This window comes from Salvelinus fontinalis, chromosome 40 (assembly GCF_029448725.1).
Source record: "Salvelinus fontinalis isolate EN_2023a chromosome 40, ASM2944872v1, whole genome shotgun sequence".
NCBI classification, from domain to species: domain Eukaryota; kingdom Metazoa; phylum Chordata; class Actinopteri; order Salmoniformes; family Salmonidae; genus Salvelinus; species Salvelinus fontinalis.
Window position 1 is genome coordinate 1,981,242 of NC_074704.1, and position 18,757 is coordinate 1,999,998.

Here is an 18,757-nt window from a genome sequence, read left to right on the forward strand (position 1 = left end):
GTGCTCACAACAGAACACATAACCTCTTTATTGACAGTTCTGGCAGCGTACAGCAGCAACCAAACACAACCCTGTCGCCACGGGAACCTACCATGCCACACAGTCAGCCCAGTTAGAACCCTGTGATGTCATAATAGATCATTTCAGTGATGTCATAATAGTCTCTATGATGTCGTAATGGTATCATCATCATTGCACCGCTTTTAGTTTTTTTTTGTAACTCTGTACCAAACATGATCGTGGATTCAGTACTCATCATAGTAAATACTTAACACCTAGTTTACAGTTTAGCTTTAAGTAAAAAATGATTGCAAAGTAGACAAAATGCATTGCATTTCTAAGTATTTTGTAGTAAAAAAAAAAAAAAAAAAACTTGAGAGAACAAAGGATCAACTATGTCCAGTCCATATTAAAATGTCAGAATATGATGAGAGAACAACATTAGGACAGCCAAATATCAGCAATTAACTTCAGTTTTAGAACAACTGTTGAACAGGAACCAAATTATTTACCGATTTACCCCCCACACACACACAGTCACACACAGGTATCCATACAAGGTATCAATGCATTACTCAATACCTCAAAAACTCATTGCTATAACACCACGTGAAAGAAAAAGCAGAATTTCCCATTCATTTGAAGTAAAGCAGCATAGCAATAATCGGGCATCATCATGCCTGTAAGGATTATGAAGCATTGTCTCAACACACAGGGGGAGGCTCTGTACAGTGGCAGGCTAAGAACACCACGCTAACCCTTGTTTCAATATGAAATACAGTCACAATATAGTTCAGATCCATCAACACATTGAACAACATTAAAAACACACAGTGAGTTACACAACAACAGAGAACAGCAGTTGGAACCATCAAAACAGAATATTATCACCATGACAACTCAGAGTTAACTGGTGACCAATCAGAACAGAATATTAAAATCACCGTAACAACTCAGTTAACTGGTTACCAATCAGAACAGAGTTTACACAGTATGTTTAACCCCCAAAAATCAGAGCAGAGTTTATAAAAGGAGGACAGAGAGAGTAAGGAAATGAGAGTGCTTGTTACATACGGGTCTGGAGGATCCAGCAGCCATGTCAGAACGGTCACTAAACAAACAGGAAGAAACAGAATAACATGTCAACAACCACCACAGACATGGACAACAGAGAGGAGTTGTAGCTTTAGAATAACTAGGCTGGTTTGACTGGATACTAGTGTGTGGCTGTGTGGAGGGGGGGGTTACTACCATTTGACTGGATACTAGTGTGTGGCTGTGTGGAGGGGGGGGGGGTATTGGCATCAACATCCGATGGGGGGGGGGGGGGGGGGGTTACTACCATTTGACTGGATACTAGTGTGTGGCTGTGTGGAGGGGGGGGGGGGGGTATTGGCATCAACATGCGATGGGGGGGGTTACTACCATTTGACTGGATACTAGCGTGTGGCCATTATTAGGACCAACAGGCGATTGGGGGGGGGGGGTACTAACATGCAGATAGACACAGGGTCACGATGTCATAGCTACGTACACAATGAACGTTCTGCCCGCTGGTTTGACCCCTCCGATGGGGGTGCGTCTGACGATCACTGATGAGTGTTTGGGGATGTGAATCTCCTCATCGGTGTACTCTATAGAAGCACAAGGTACACAGCATATATCATTAGTACTGTAGTCTGTAGTCTATAGAACCACAAGGTACACAGTATATATCATTAGTACTGTAGTCTATAGAACCACAGGGAATGTAATATATCATTAGTACTGTAGTCTGTAGAAGCAAAAGGTACACAGCATATATCATCAGTACTGTAGTCTGTAGAAGCACAAGGTACACAGCATATATCATTAGTACTGTAGTCTATAGAACCACGGGGAATATAATATAGCATAAGTACTGTAGTCTATAGAACCACGGGGAATATAATATATCATTAGTACTGTAGTCTATAGAACCACGGGGAATATAATATATCATTAGTAATACATAGTGTTTGGGGATGTGGACATCAAACCAAAACGGCTAAATTCACATCGTTCTTCCCTGTGTAAAAGGTCACCCCAGCCGAAGCTCTAGAGAGATTGGACTCAACACTTTATGAGTTTCTAGAGATTAAACATATGCAACAATGTTGACGGGGAAAGTTTTATTTTGGTTCCTCAACAATGAGACATGTTCAATCTGCCTGGTCAATGCAGCTCATGCAACAATGTTGATGACAACTATGCTGTTTTCACTTTGTTTCTTAATATAAATCCACTAGTGTTCTGTAATTAACGTTACACTATCATTATTATTATTACATATACAAACAGCTAGCTTGTCATTTCTTAGCAAGTACGGGCTGTTGTAGGCGCTAATGCTAATCGCCTGTTAGCTGGCGGGCTAATAGATGTACGGAGTTGATTGCAAACGTACTTATACAGCCTCATAATACCTAAAATCAGCATGTTGTTTGTACGACAGTATCTTCTAAAATCGAAGAGGAATACACAAAGCAAGAATATGTTAGCTACATTAAGTAGCTAAGAGAAAACATTCAATGTAGCCGGAGATTAAACGTTCCCGTTGTCATGTCAAAAACACTGTATTCAAAGTGGTCACTATTAACTATAGAATAATCATTATAATTCCAACAGTTGACAAGTGTTTTACTCTAAATCGCAAGTTACAATTGCAACATTTGGTTCAAAATATGGCCCAGATTGTTTGCCCATATCGTGCAGCCCTACACGGCAACGTGGAAATGATCGCAAATGAGTGCAGGAAATGTATGAATGAGCTGAAAATTGTTTGATGATATTAAATTAACACAAAAATAAATCAGAATGGCGAAATACCACCCTAGGGTCACGCACTACGCACTACTTTTTTTGGGGGGGTCAAATACAGTAATACAATCCAACTTCTGTATCTATATATAATTTATTTTTTGGGACCATTTCGCCGATCCCTATCAGGAAGTACACACCATAAAACTGCATAGAATCATTGACAATCTTGGCATCACTAACATCAGCTCGTTGTAGAACAACCTGTACTACTAGAGACTGCCGGGGGCGCTCCGGGCTAGTTCTTACCTTCACGGGTCTGTGCGTTGGTGATCTGCAGGTCACAGTCGGTGGCTTTGAGGCGCTCTCTGCCCATAATCTGCCGTTTCAGCTCGGCCAGGGTGATGTGCAGCCCGTCAAAGGTCACGGTGTTGTAGTCCAGTTTGGACGAGAATTTATAATGAACACACGACATTCTCACAACTATCACTTAAATCAAACTCAAGACAAGGGAAAACAACAAGTTAGTTAAGAATAACAATAACCAGTACTAGATATGATCTGAGACTGAAGGGAAAGCTACCAGTTTAGTCTAAGATAATATCGAAGGGAAAACAGGCAATGAACTAAGAGGAAGTATTCACAGATAGTCCTTGTAGCTGTATACGTCAAAGACACCAAGCTACTAGTAGTGAAAGGCCGGGACACCAGCAAGCAGCGTCTTTAACCCGGTCAGTTCGTTATTAAGAGTCCGGTAAAACACAAGAAAAGTACAGTTCCAGAAGTGTCCATTACGGCTTTTTCACGGTTAATAAAGTCAGTAGAGTCTCTCGCGGAAACACGGGCCTTGTAGCTGCTGAAAGCAGCGAGGCACCGAGTTCGCGGTTAGGAGTCCATGGGAGGCCGCAAGCTTCACTCTTCCGCCGTAAATGGCGCAGTCCAAAATCGTCTAATCCGTCCGGAAACTGAAAATCAAACGTCCAAAAATAAGTCCTCAAACGATCCTCTTCGGAGTTGCAGTCCACGCAGGAACGATGTTTATCCTTGTATGACCTACGATGAAATTATGAGACAAGGAAATCTGCGGCCTAGGTCGATGTAACGTTACCTACCACTCAAAACAAAAACATTACCCGCAGCTAACGTTAGCGTACAGTACTTGGGTAGCTAGTTAACTGGTTAGAAAATGGCCACTGGAAACAACCACTTTAATAACCAGTTAGCTTAGGCTCTTATCCAAAACGACGGTAATTATCTCCTTCCAAACTATAATTTTCGTTGTTTAAATCCATAACATCCATTTCGACGGTCTTTCCGTTGCTCCTCGTTGTCTTCAGAACATCATGGCGGGCCCGGAAACTGGCCTGACAAGAAAACGGAAACGATTTTTTTTTCATCTATAAGGTCCAATCTATAAGGCGCAACCTACTGTGCGAGGTAGTAAAATATATATTTTAAAAAACGTTTTGGATGAAAATACTCATACTAACTAGCAAAACAACAACAAAATATCATACATACAAATAAATACAATTCACTCTACTTCTGTTAAAATCATAAAGTCAAAACTGGTCTCCACAGGCTCAGGAGCACGGGAAGGCGGGGTAGTTCTTCCATAGCAACAAACCACTTGAAGGTCTTCCGTTGTGAATTCTTTCAGGCCCAGAAACTTTTCTTCCGTATCCACAATTGATGTCCAATTTATTTAAAAAAAAATGTTGACACTTGACCAGTATAGTTATTAACAGTTACAATAAACACCACAAAGAGAAAACTTCGGTTTAGACGTTTGGTGACGTGTGCAGCTTTGGCTGCAGCTAGCGCCCTCTAGTGAGCTGTAGAATGAAGCAATAAGGCCGGAGGAGGTCCGGTATACGGCCATATGGCGCGGCTAAGGGCTGTTCTTTAGGGACGACGGAACGCGGAGTGCCTGGATACAACCCTTAGCCGTGGTATATTGGCCATATAACACAAACACCTATTATAAACTGGTTATCAACATAATTAGAGCAGTAAAAATAAATGTTCTGTCATACCCGTGGTATCGAGTCTGATATACCATGGCAGTCAGCCAATCAGCATTCAGGGCTTAAACCACCTAGTTTATAATACACGATAAACCACTACATTGTAGAATAATAGTGAAGACATCAAAACTATGAACACATATGGAATCATGTAGAAACCCAAAATGTATTAAACAAATCAAAAATATATTTATATTTGAGATTCTTCAAAGTAGCCACCCTTTGCCCTGACGACAGCTTTGCACACTCTTGCATTCTCTCAACCAGCTTCATGAGGTAGTCACCTGAAATGCATTTCAATTAACAGGTGTGCCTTGTTAAAAGTTAATTTGTGGAATTTCTTTCCTTCTTAAAAGTTGTGTTGTGACAAGGTGGGCGTTGTATACAGAAGATAGCCCTATTTGGTAAAAGACCAAGTCCATAGTATGGCAAGAACAGCTCAAATAAGCAAAGAGAAACGACAGTCCATCATTACTTTAAGACGTGAAGGTCAGTCAATCTGGAAAATGTCAAGAACTTTGAAAGTTTCTTCAAGTGCAGTCGCAAAAACCATCAAGCGCTATGATGTTTCTCAACAGGGCAAAGACCCAACACACCTCCAGGCTGTGTAAGGGCTATTTGACCAAGAAGGAGAGTGATGGAGTGCCGCATCAGATGACCTGGCCTCCCCAATCACCCGACCTCAACCCAATTGAGATGGATTGGGATGAGTTAGACCGCAGAGTGAAGGAAAATCAGCCTACAAGTGCTCAGCAATTGTTGCGAACTACTTCAAGACTGTTGGAAAAGCCTTCCAGGTGAAGCTGGTTGAGAGAATTCCAAGAGTGTTCAAAGCTGTCATCAAGGCAAAATGTGAGTACTTTGAATCTCAAATATAAAATATATTTTGACATATTTAATACTTTTTTTGTTTACTACATGATTCCATATGTGTTGTTTCATAGTTTTGATGTCTGTAGCACATACTCATGTTATATAAATAGTTCTAAAGCAATAAAATAACTGTAAGAAATAGAATTGAATACTTGACCGAAAGAGGCTTTTATACAGAACCAATACTGAGCACTAACAGGAGAATCACTATACTTTGTTGTCTCAATAGTCTGTGTGTGTGTGTGTGTGTGTGTGTGTGTGTGTGTGTGTGTGTGGTGAGTGGCGTTTGTTTGTTGACATTAATCTGTACGTTGTGTTTTGGTTCAAAGCACTCTACACCTGAGATGCCACAGATTCAGGTGTTTTCCACAAAGTCCTAGGAGACACTCACACTCACACTCACACTCACACTCACACACACACACACACACACACACACACACACACACACACACACACACACACACACACACCAGCAAAAATCAACAGCTGAGATGTGATTATTACTGTAGCCTGAAACACTATAAAAAAACAGAGGAACAGTAGAAAACATTGCATAATGTCACAGAAACGTAAGTTATGCCCCATTTCAAACTCATATCTAGAGGTTAGTCAGTGTATTTATTATAAACAGTGTGAGGGTCCACTAAGAGTTACTAGAGGTTAGTCAGTGTATTTATTATAAACAGTGTGAGGGCAGACTAAGAGTTACTAGAGGTTAGTCAGTGTATTTATTATAAACAGTGTGAGGGCAGACTAAGAGTTACTAGAGGTTAGTCAGTGTATTTATTTTAAACAGTGTGAGGGTCCACTAAGAGTTACTAGAGGTTAGTCAGTGTATTTATTATAAACAGTGTGAGGGCAGACTAAGAGTTACTAGAGGTTAGTCAGTGTATTTATTATAAACAGTGTGAGGGTCCACTAAGAGTTACTAGAGGTTAGTCAGTGTATTTATTATAAACAGTGTGAGGGCAGACTAAGAGTTACTAGAGGTTAGTCAGTGTATTTATTATAAACAGTGTGAGGGCCCACTAAGAGTTACTAGAGGTTAGTCAGTGTATTTATTATAAACAGTGTGAGGGCCCACTAAGAGTTACTAGAGGTTAGTCAGTGTATTTAATATAAACAGTGTGAAGACAGACTAAGAGTTACTAGAGGTTAGTCAGTGTATTTATTATAAACAGTGTGAGGGCAGACTAAGAGTTACTAGAGGTTAGTCAGTGTATTTATTATAAACAGTGTGAGGGTCCACTAAGAGTTACTAGAGGTTAGTCAGTGTATTTATTATAAACAGTGTGAGGGCTGACTAAGAGTTACTAGAGGTTAGTCAGTGTATTTATTATAAACAGTGTGAGGGCAAACTAAGAGTTACTAGAGGTTAGTCAGTGTATTTATTATAAACAGTGTGAGGGCCCACTAAGAGTTACTAGAGGTTAGTCAGTGTATTTATTATAAACAGTGTGAGGGTCCACTAATAGTTACTAGAGGTTAGTCAGTGTATTTATTATAAAAAGTGTGAGGGCAGACTAAGAGTTACTAGAAGTTAGTCAGTGTATTTATTATAAACAGTGTGAGGGTCCACTAAGAGTTACTAGAGGTTAGTCAGTGTATTTATTATAAACAGTGTGAGGGCAGACTAAGAGTTACTAGAGGTTAGTCAGTGTATTTATTATAAACAGTGTGAGGGCAGACTAAGAGTTACTAGAGGTTAGTCAGTGTATTTATTATAACCAGTGTGATGGCTGACTAAGAGTTACTAGAGGTTAGTCAGTGTATTTATTATAAACAGTGTGATGGCAGACTAAGAGTTACTAGAGGTTAGTCAGTGTATTTATTATACACAGTGTGAGGGTCCACTAAGAGTTACTAGAGGTTAGTCAGTGTATTTATTATAAACAGTGTGAGGGTCCACTAAGAGTTACTAGAGGTTAGTCAGTGTATTTATTATAAACAGCGTGAGGGTCCACTAAGAGTTACTAGAGGTTAGTCAGTGTATTTATTATAAACAGTGTGAGGGTCCACTAAGAGTTACTAGAGGTTAGTCAGTGTATTTATTATAAACAGTGTGAGGGCAGACTAAGAGTTACTAGAGGTTAGTCAGTGTATTTATTATAAACAGTGTGAGGGCAGACTAAGAGTTACTAGAGGTTAGTCAATGTATTTATTATGCACAGTGTGAGGGTCCACTAAGAGTTACTAGAGGTTAGTCAGTGTATTTATTATAAACAGTGTGAGGGCAGACTAAGAGTTACTAGAGGTTAGTCAGTGTATTTATTATAAACAGTGTGAGGGCCCACTAAGAGTTACTAGAGGTTAGTCAGTGTATTTAATATAAACAGTGTGAAGGCAGACTAAGAGTTACTAGAGGTTAGTCAGTGTATTTATTATAAACAGTGTGAGGGCCCACTAAGAGTTACTAGAGGTTAGTCAGTGTATTTATTATAAACAGTGTGAGGGCAGACTAAGAGTTACTAGAGGTTAGTCAGTGTATTTATTATAAACAGTGTGAGGGTCCACTAAGAGTTACTAGAGGTTAGTCAGTGTATTTATTATAAACAGTGTGAGGGCTGACTAAGAGTTACTAGAGGTTAGTCAGTGTATTTATTATAAACAGTGTGAGGGCAAACTAAGAGTTACTAGAGGTTAGTCAGTGTATTTATTATAAACAGTGTGAGGGCCCACTAAGAGTTACTAGAGGTTAGTCAGTGTATTTATTATAAACAGTGTGAGGGTCCACTAATAGTTACTAGAGGTTAGTCAGTGTATTTATTATAAAAAGTGTGAGGGCAGACTAAGAGTTACTAGAAGTTAGTCAGTGTATTTATTATAAACAGTGTGAGGGTCCACTAAGAGTTACTAGAGGTTAGTCAGTGTATTTATTATAAACAGTGTGAGGGCAGACTAAGAGTTACTAGAGGTTAGTCAGTGTATTTATTATAAACAGTGTGAGGGCAGACTAAGAGTTACTAGAGGTTAGTCAGTGTATTTATTATAACCAGTGTGATGGCTGACTAAGAGTTACTAGAGGTTAGTCAGTGTATTTATTATAAACAGTGTGATGGCAGACTAAGAGTTACTAGAGGTTAGTCAGTGTATTTATTATAAACAGTGTGAGGGTCCACTAAGAGTTACTAGAGGTTAGTCAGTGTATTTATTATAAACAGTGTGAGGGCAGACTAAGAGTTACTAGAGGTTAGTCAGTGTATTTATTATAAACAGTGTGAGGGCAGACTAAGAGTTACTAGAGGTTAGTCAATGTATTTATTATACACAGTGTGAGGGTCCACTAAGAGTTACTAGAGGTTAGTCAGTGTATTTATTATAAACAGTGTGAGGGCAGACTAAGAGTTACTAGAGGTTAGTCAGTGTATTTATTATAAACAGTGTGAGGGCAGACTAAGAGTTACTAGAGGTTAGTCAGTGTATTCATTATAAACAGTGTGAGGGTCCACTAAGAGTTACTAGAGGTTAGTCAGTGTATTTATTATAAACAGTGTGAGGGCAGACTAAGAGTTACTAGAGGTTAGTCAGTGTATTTATTATAAACAGTGTGAGGGTCCACTAAGAGTTACTAGAGGTTAGTCAGTGTATTTATTATAAACAGTGTGAGGGCAGACTAAGAGTTACTAGAGGTTAGTCAGTGTATTTATTATAAACAGTGTGAGGGCAGACTAAGAGTTACTAGAGGTTAGTCAGTGTATTTATTATAAACAGTGTGAGGGCTGACTAAGAGTTACTAGAGGTTAGTCAGTGTATTTATTATAAACAGTGTGAGGGCAGACTAAGAGTTACTAGAGGTTAGTCAATGTATTTATTATACACAGTGTGAGGGTCCACTAAGAGTTACTAGAGGTTAGTCAGTGTATTTATTATAAACAGTGTGAGGGTCCACTAAGAGTTACTAGAGGTTAGTCAGTGTATTTATTATAAACAGTGTGAGGGCAGACTAAGAGTTACTAGAGGTTAGTCAGTGTATTTATTATAAACAGTGTGAGGGTCCACTAAGAGTTACTAGAGGTTAGTCAGTGTATTTATTATAAACAGTGTGAGGGTCCACTAAGAGTTACTAGAGGTTAGTCAGTGTATTTATTATAAACAGTGTGAGGGCCCACTAAGAGTTACTAGAGGTTAGTCAGCAGAATACACAACATCTTTAAAGAGAGGGCTCTGGTAATAGAAAACAAAAAGGGAGCATTCTCATTGGATGTCAGGTCGGACAGCTACACTGGATCTGGGTCTGTCATTGGCTCTCGACAGAGGTCAGGGGTCATTTAAGCTTCCAGGAAACAAACTGAACAGACAGACAGATCAATTCTATACTGTTCTGCACAGTAATAGGAGTTTTGTAAATGTTCCATGTTTGTTCTATAGTGGATAAGAGCGTCTGCTAAATGACTTAAATGTAAATGTAAATGTATAGTCATCAGACAGAGGTAGTGTTCCATCCTGTCTGTTCTATAGTCATCGGACAGAGGTAGTGTTCCATCCTGTCTGTTCTACAGTCATCAGACAGAGGTAGTGTTCCATCCTGTCTGTTCTATAGTCATCAGACAGAGGTAGTGTTCCATCCTGTCTGTTCTATAGTCATCAGACAGAGGTAGTGTTCCATCCTGTCTGTTCTATGGTCATCAGACAGAGGTAGTGTTCCATCCTGTCTGTTCTATAGCAGTCAGACAGAGGTAGTGTTCCATCCTGTCTGTTCTATAGTCAGACAGAGGTAGTGTTCCATCCTGTCTGTTCTATAGTCATCAGACAGAGGTAGTGTTCCATCCTGTCTGTTCTATAGTCATCAGACAGAGGTAGTGTTCCATCCTGTCTGTTCTATAGTCATCAGACAGAGGTAGTGTTCCATCCTGTCTGTTCTACAGTCATCAGACAGAGGTAGTGTTCCATCCTGTCTGTTCTATGGTCATCAGACAGAGGTAGTGTTCCATCCTGTCTGTTCTATGGTCATCAGACAGAGGTAGTGTTCCATCCTGTCTGTTCTATAGCAGTCAGACAGAGGTAGTGTTCCATCTTGTCTGTTCTACAGTCATCAGACAGAGGTAGTGTTCCATCCTGTCTGTTCTATAGTCATCAGACAGAGGTAGTGTTCCATCCTGTCTGTTCTATAGTCATCAGACAGAGGTAGTGTTCCATCCTGTCTGTTCTACAGTCATCAGACAGAGGTAGTGTTGCATCCTGTCTGTTCTATGGTCATCAGACAGAGGTAGTGTTCCATCCTGTCTGTTCTATAGTCATCAGACAGAGGTAGTGTTCCATCCTGTCTGTTCTATAGTCATCAGACAGAGGTAGTGTTCCATCCTGTCTGTTCTATGGTCATCAGACAGAGGTAGTGTTCCATCCTGTCTGTTCTATAGTCATCAGACAGAGGTAGTGTTCCATCCTGTCTGTTCTATAGTCATCAGACAGAGGTAGTGTTCCATCCTGTCTGTTCTATGGTCATCAGACAGAGGTAGTGTTCCATCCTGTCTGTTCTATAGTCATCAGACAGAGGTAGTGTTCCATCCTGTCTGTTCTATAGTCATCAGACAGAGGTAGTGTTCCATCCTGTCTGTTCTATGGTCATCAGACAGAGGTAGTGTTCCATCCTGTCTGTTCTATGGTCATCAGACAGAGGTAGTGTTCCATCCTGTCTGTTCTATAGTCATCAGACAGAGGTAGTGTTCCATCCCGTCTGATCTACGGTCATCAGACAGAGGTAGTGTTTCCATCCCGTCTGTTCTATGGTCATCAGACAGAGGTAGTGTTCCATCCCGTCTGTTCTATGGTCATCAGACAGAGGTAGTGTTCCATCCTGTCTGTTCTATAGTCATCAGACAGAGGTAGTGTTCCATCCTGTCTGTTCTATAGTCATCAGACAGAGGTAGTGTTCCATCCTGTCTGTTCTATAGTCATCAGACAGAGGTAGTGTTCCATCCTGTCTGTTCTACAGTCAACAGACAGAGGGTAGTGTTCCATCCTGTCTGTTCTACGGTCATCAGACAGAGGTAGTGTTCCATCCTGTCTGTTCTATAGTCATCAGACAGAGGTAGTGTTCCATCCTGTCTGTTCTATAGTCATCAGACAGAGGTAGTGTTCCATCCTGTCTGTTCTATAGTCATCAGACAGAGGTAATGTTCCATCCTGTCTGTTCTATTTTCATCAGACAGAGGTAGTGTTCCATCCTGTCTGTTCTATAGTCATCAGACAGAGGTAGTGTTCCATCCTGTCTGTTCTATGGTCATCAGACAGTGGTAGTGTTCCATCCTGTCTGTTCTATAGCAGTCAGACAGAGGTAGTGTTCCATCCTGTCTGTTCTATAGTCAGACAGAGGTAGTGTTCCATCCTGTCTGTTCTATAGTCATCAGACAGAGGTAGTGTTCCATCCTGTCTGTTCTATAGTCATCAGACAGAGGTAGTGTTCCATCCTGTCTGTTCTATAGTCATCAGACAGAGGTAGTGTTCCATCCTGTCTGTTCTACAGTCATCAGACAGAGGTAGTGTTCCATCCTGTCTGTTCTATGGTCATCAGACAGAGGTAGTGTTCCATCCTGTCTGTTCTATGGTCATCAGACAGAGGTAGTGTTCCATCCTGTCTGTTCTATAGCAGTCAGACAGAGGTAGTGTTCCATCTTGTCTGTTCTACAGTCATCAGACAGAGGTAGTGTTCCATCCTGTCTGTTCTATAGTCATCAGACAGAGGTAGTGTTCCATCCTGTCTGTTCTATAGTCATCAGACAGAGGTAGTGTTCCATCCTGTCTGTTCTACAGTCATCAGACAGAGGTAGTGTTGCATCCTGTCTGTTCTATGGTCATCAGACAGAGGTAGTGTTCCATCCTGTCTGTTCTATAGTCATCAGACAGAGGTAGTGTTCCATCCTGTCTGTTCTATAGTCATCAGACAGAGGTAGTGTTCCATCCTGTCTGTTCTATGGTCATCAGACAGAGGTAGTGTTCCATCCTGTCTGTTCTATAGTCATCAGACAGAGGTAGTGTTCCATCCTGTCTGTTCTATAGTCATCAGACAGAGGTAGTGTTCCATCCTGTCTGTTCTATGGTCATCAGACAGAGGTAGTGTTCCATCCTGTCTGTTCTATAGTCATCAGACAGAGGTAGTGTTCCATCCTGTCTGTTCTATAGTCATCAGACAGAGGTAGTGTTCCATCCTGTCTGTTCTATGGTCATCAGACAGAGGTAGTGTTCCATCCTGTCTGTTCTATAGTCATCAGACAGAGGTAGTGTTCCATCCTGTCTGTTCTATAGTCATCAGACAGAGGTAGTGTTCCATCCTGTCTGTTCTATGGTCATCAGACAGAGGTAGTGTTCCATCCTGTCTGTTCTATGGTCATCAGACAGAGGTAGTGTTCCATCCTGTCTGTTCTATAGTCATCAGACAGAGGTAGTGTTCCATCCCGTCTGATCTACGGTCATCAGACAGAGGTAGTGTTTCCATCCCGTCTGTTCTATGGTCATCAGACAGAGGTAGTGTTCCATCCCGTCTGTTCTATGGTCATCAGACAGAGGTAGTGTTCCATCCTGTCTGTTCTATAGTCATCAGACAGAGGTAGTGTTCCATCCTGTCTGTTCTATAGTCATCAGACAGAGGTAGTGTTCCATCCTGTCTGTTCTATAGTCATCAGACAGAGGTAGTGTTCCATCCTGTCTGTTCTACAGTCAACAGACAGAGGGTAGTGTTCCATCCTGTCTGTTCTACGGTCATCAGACAGAGGTAGTGTTCCATCCTGTCTGTTCTATAGTCATCAGACAGAGGTAGTGTTCCATCCTGTCTGTTCTATAGTCATCAGACAGAGGTAGTGTTCCATCCTGTCTGTTCTATAGTCATCAGACAGAGGTAATGTTCCATCCTGTCTGTTCTATTTTCATCAGACAGAGGTAGTGTTCCATCCTGTCTGTTCTATAGTCATCAGACAGAGGTAGTGTTCCATCCTGTCTGTTCTATGGTCATCAGACAGAGGTAGTGTTCCATCCTGTCTGTTCTATAGCAGTCAGACAGAGGTAGTGTTCCATCCTGTCTGTTCTATAGTCAGACAGAGGTAGTGTTCCATCCTGTCTGTTCTATAGTCATCAGACAGAGGTAGTGTTCCATCCTGTCTGTTCTATAGTCATCAGACAGAGGTAGTGTTCCATCCTGTCTGTTCTATAGTCATCAGACAGAGGTAGTGTTCCATCCTGTCTGTTCTACAGTCATCAGACAGAGGTAGTGTTCCATCCTGTCTGTTCTATGGTCATCAGACAGAGGTAGTGTTCCATCCTGTCTGTTCTATGGTCATCAGACAGAGGTAGTGTTCCATCCTGTCTGTTCTATAGCAGTCAGACAGAGGTAGTGTTCCATCTTGTCTGTTCTACAGTCATCAGACAGAGGTAGTGTTCCATCCTGTCTGTTCTATAGTCATCAGACAGAGGTAGTGTTCCATCCTGTCTGTTCTATAGTCATCAGACAGAGGTAGTGTTCCATCCTGTCTGTTCTACAGTCATCAGACAGAGGTAGTGTTGCATCCTGTCTGTTCTATGGTCATCAGACAGAGGTAGTGTTCCATCCTGTCTGTTCTATAGTCATCAGACAGAGGTAGTGTTCCATCCTGTCTGTTCTATAGTCATCAGACAGAGGTAGTGTTCCATCCTGTCTGTTCTATGGTCATCAGACAGAGGTAGTGTTCCATCCTGTCTGTTCTATAGTCATCAGACAGAGGTAGTGTTCCATCCTGTCTGTTCTATAGTCATCAGACAGAGGTAGTGTTCCATCCTGTCTGTTCTATGGTCATCAGACAGAGGTAGTGTTCCATCCTGTCTGTTCTATAGTCATCAGACAGAGGTAGTGTTCCATCCTGTCTGTTCTATAGTCATCAGACAGAGGTAGTGTTCCATCCTGTCTGTTCTATGGTCATCAGACAGAGGTAGTGTTCCATCCTGTCTGTTCTATGGTCATCAGACAGAGGTAGTGTTCCATCCTGTCTGTTCTATAGTCATCAGACAGAGGTAGTGTTCCATCCCGTCTGATCTACGGTCATCAGACAGAGGTAGTGTTTCCATCCCGTCTGTTCTATGGTCATCAGACAGAGGTAGTGTTCCATCCCGTCTGTTCTATGGTCATCAGACAGAGGTAGTGTTCCATCCTGTCTGTTCTATAGTCATCAGACAGAGGTAGTGTTCCATCCTGTCTGTTCTATAGTCATCAGACAGAGGTAGTGTTCCATCCTGTCTGTTCTATAGTCATCAGACAGAGGTAGTGTTCCATCCTGTCTGTTCTACAGTCAACAGACAGAGGGTAGTGTTCCATCCTGTCTGTTCTACGGTCATCAGACAGAGGTAGTGTTCCATCCTGTCTGTTCTATAGTCATCAGACAGAGGTAGTGTTCCATCCTGTCTGTTCTATAGTCATCAGACAGAGGTAGTGTTCCATCCTGTCTGTTCTATAGTCATCAGACAGAGGTAATGTTCCATCCTGTCTGTTCTATTTTCATCAGACAGAGGTAGTGTTCCATCCTGTCTGTTCTATAGTCATCAGACAGAGGTAGTGTTCCATCCTGTCTGTTCTATGGTCATCAGACAGAGGTAGTGTTCCATCCTGTCTGTTCTATAGTCATCAGACAGAGGTAGTGTTCCATCCTGTCTGTTCTACGGTTCAGGCAGAGGTAGTGTTCCATCCTGTCTGTTCTACAGTCATCAGACAGAGGTAGTGTTCCATCCTGTCTCTTCTATAGTCATCAGACAGAGGTAGTGTTCCATCCTGTCTGTTCTATAGTCATCAGACAGAGGTAGTGTTCCATCCTGTCTGTTCTATAGTCATCAGACAGAGGTAGTGTTCCATCCTGTCTGTTCTATAGTCATCAGACAGAGGTAGTGTTCCATCCTGTCTGTTCTATGGTCATCAGACAGAGGTAGTGTTCCATCCTGTCTGTCCTAGGTCATCAGACAGAGGTAGTGTTCCATCCTGTCTGTTCTACAGTCATCAGACAGAGGTAATGTTCCATCCTGTCTGTTCTATAGTCATCAGACAGAGGTAGTGTTCCATCCCGTCTGTTCTATGGTCATCAGACAGAGGTAGTGTTCCATCCTGTCGGTCATCAGACAGAGGTAGTGTTCCATCCTGTCGGTCATCAGACAGAGGTAGTGTTCCATCCTGTCGGTCATCAGACAGAGGTAGTGTTCCATCCTGTCTGTTCTATAGTCATCAGACAGAGGTAGTGTTCCATCCTGTCTGTTCTATAGTCATCAGACAGAGGTAGTGTTCCATCCTGTCTGTTCTATAGTCATCAGACAGAGGTAGTGTTCCATCCTGTCTGTTCTATGGTCATCAGACAGAGGTAGTGTTCCATCCTGTCTGTCCTAGGTCATCAGACAGAGGTAGTGTTCCATCCTGTCTGTTCTACAGTCATCAGACAGAGGTAATGTTCCATCCTGTCTGTTCTATAGTCATCAGACAGAGGTAGTGTTCCATCCCGTCTGTTCTATGGTCATCAGACAGAGGTAGTGTTCCATCCTGTCGGTCATCAGACAGAGGTAGTGTTCCATCCTGTCTGTTCTATAGTCATCAGACAGAGGTAGTGTTCCATCCTGTCTGTTCTATAGTCATCAGACAGAGGTAGCGTTCCATCCGGTCTGTTCTACGGTTCAGGCAGAGGTAGTGTTCCATCCTGTCTGTTCTACAGTCATCAGACAGAGGTAGTGTTCCATCCTGTCTCTTCTATAGTCATCAGACAGAGGTAGTGTTCCATCCTGTCTGTTCTATAGTCATCAGACAGAGGTAATGTTCCATCCTGTCTGTTCTATTTTCATCAGACAGAGGTAGTGTTCCATCCTGTCTGTTCTATAGTCATCAGACAGAGGTAGTGTTCCATCCTGTCTGTTCTATAGTCATCAGACAGAGGTAGTGTTCCATCCTGTCTGTTCTATAGTCATCAGACAGAGGTAGTGTTCCATCCTGTCTGTTCTATGGTCATCAGACAGAGGTAGTGTTCCATCCTGTCTGTCCTAGGTCATCAGACAGAGGTAGTGTTCCATCCTGTCTGTTCTACAGTCATCAGACAGAGGTAATGTTCCATCCTGTCTGTTCTATAGTCATCAGACAGAGGTAGTGTTCCATCCCGTCTGTTCTATGGTCATCAGACAGAGGTAGTGTTCCATCCTGTCGGTCATCAGACAGAGGTAGTGTTCCATCCTGTCGGTCATCAGACAGAGGTAGTGTTCCATCCTGTCTGTTCTATAGTCATCAGACAGAGGTAGTGTTCCATCCTGTCTGTTCTATAGTCATCAGACAGAGGTAGTGTTCCATCCTGTCTGTTCTATAGTCATCAGACAGAGGTAGTGTTCCATCCTGTCTGTTCTATGGTCATCAGACAGAGGTAGTGTTCCATCCTGTCTGTCCTAGGTCATCAGACAGAGGTAGTGTTCCATCCTGTCTGTTCTACAGTCATCAGACAGAGGTAATGTTCCATCCTGTCTGTTCTATAGTCATCAGACAGAGGTAGTGTTCCATCCCGTCTGTTCTATGGTCATCAGACAGAGGTAGTGTTCCATCCTGTCGGTCACCAGACAGAGGTAGTGTTCCATCCTGTCGGTCACCAGACAGAGGTAGTGTTCCATCCTGTCGGTCATCAGACAGAGGTAGTGTTCCATCCAGTCATAAAGTAGGACTCAACAATCCATGACAACTTTTGTCCTTCTCCTTTCTCTCTCTCCATCCTTCCCTTACCCTCCCTCCCTCCACTCCTCCCTCTATTCCTCACTCCCATTCGCTCATCCTTCCCCCCTGTCTCTCTCTCTCTCTCTATTTCTCTCCCTCCCTCTCTCAGACAGGTGTTGTCCTCCTGTTGGCAGCATTGCTAGGCAACATGTCCTTGTTGGGCTTGCTTGTCAGTGGTGACAGGAAAACGCTCTTCGCGACATCCACCCCTCCTGCGGCGGCTGCCATCTTGTTGTTGGGCGGGGTTAGTTTGTGTGGGGCCAACGTGAACAGGGTGAACTCCGACCCCACTGGCCCCGCGGCGACAACCTTTGACACGGACAGGGCCGCTGGCAACGGCGAGGGGTCACGAGGTCGCAGCTGCCCCGCCGACGATATCGAGTTGCCGCGGTAACTGGAGCGGCGTCTGTAGCGGTTGTAGCGGCTGTAGTAGGACGCGGAGCGGAACAGAGCGGGTTTGGTGAGGGAGCGGCGGCCGCGGGTACGGAGCTGTCGGTGGCGCTCTATGAAGACGTGGACTGTCAGGACGCCCACCATCTCAGCCAAGATGAAGGACAACGCCCCGAAATAGAAGGACCAGCCGTACGAGTAACTCTTCTTACTGTCGCTCTGACCCGGGTCACCAGAGTTAGCCGAGATGTAGACGATGATGCCGATGATGTTACTGAGGCCTGGAGAGTGGAGAGGGGGGAGAGAGAGAGAGAGTTAGCTGAGATGTAAATGATGATGTTACTGAGGCCTGGAGAGTGGAGAGGGGGGAGAGAGAGAGAGAGTTAGCTGAGATGTAGATGATGATGTTACTGAGACCTGGAGAGTGGAGAGGGGGGAGAGAGAGAGAGAGAGAGAGTTAGCTGAGATGTAAATGATGATGTTACTGAGGCCTGGAGAGTGGAGAGGGGGGAGAGAGAGAGAGAGAGAGTTAGCTGAGATGTAGATGATGATGTTACTGAGGCCTGGAGAGTGGAGAGGGGGGAGAGAGAGAGAGAGAGTTAGCTGAGATGTAGATGATGATGTTACTGAGGCCTGGAGAGTGGAGAGGGGGGAGAGAGAGAGAGAGTTAGCTGAGATGTAAATGATGATGTTACTGAGGCCTGGAGAGTGGAGAGGGGGGAGAGAGAGAGAGAGTTAGCTGAGATGTAGATGATGATGTTACTGAGACCTGGAGAGTGGAGAGGGGGGAGAGAGAGAGAGAGAGAGAGTTAGCTGAGATGTAAATGATGATGTTACTGAGGCCTGGAGAGTGGAGAGGGGGGAGAGAGAGAGAGAGAGAGTTAGCTGAGATGTAGATGATGATGTTACTGAGGCCTGGAGAGTGGAGAGGGGGGAGAGAGAGAGAGAGAGTTAGCTGAGATGTAAATGATGATGTTACTGAGGCCTGGAGAGTGGAGAGGGGGGA

The 18,757-nt window shown here is 42.9% G+C and overlaps 2 protein-coding genes across 2 annotated transcripts in view; both read right to left on the minus strand.

Annotated features, from left to right (window-relative positions):
• The window catches only part of LOC129839444 (E3 ubiquitin-protein ligase RBBP6-like), a 38,625-nt gene extending 33,625 nt beyond the window's left edge, over positions 1-5,000 (minus strand). Inside the window, exons 1-3 of the mRNA XM_055906915.1 lie at positions 3,085-5,000; positions 1,535-1,634; positions 1,075-1,111 (exon numbers count right to left, since the gene is read on the minus strand). Of these exons, the coding sequence (XP_055762890.1) occupies positions 1,075-1,111; positions 1,535-1,634; positions 3,085-3,250 (303 nt within the window). The 5' untranslated portion in view covers positions 3,251-5,000. The remainder of the gene's footprint in view (positions 1-1,074; positions 1,112-1,534; positions 1,635-3,084) is intronic.
• Positions 5,001-9,114: 4,114 nt separating this feature from the next.
• LOC129839445 (voltage-dependent calcium channel gamma-3 subunit-like) overlaps positions 9,115-18,757 on the minus strand; it is a 19,953-nt gene continuing 10,310 nt past the window's right edge. The window contains exon 4 of the mRNA XM_055906916.1: positions 9,115-18,032. Within this exon, the coding sequence (XP_055762891.1) occupies positions 17,467-18,032 (566 nt within the window). The 3' untranslated portion in view covers positions 9,115-17,466. The remainder of the gene's footprint in view (positions 18,033-18,757) is intronic.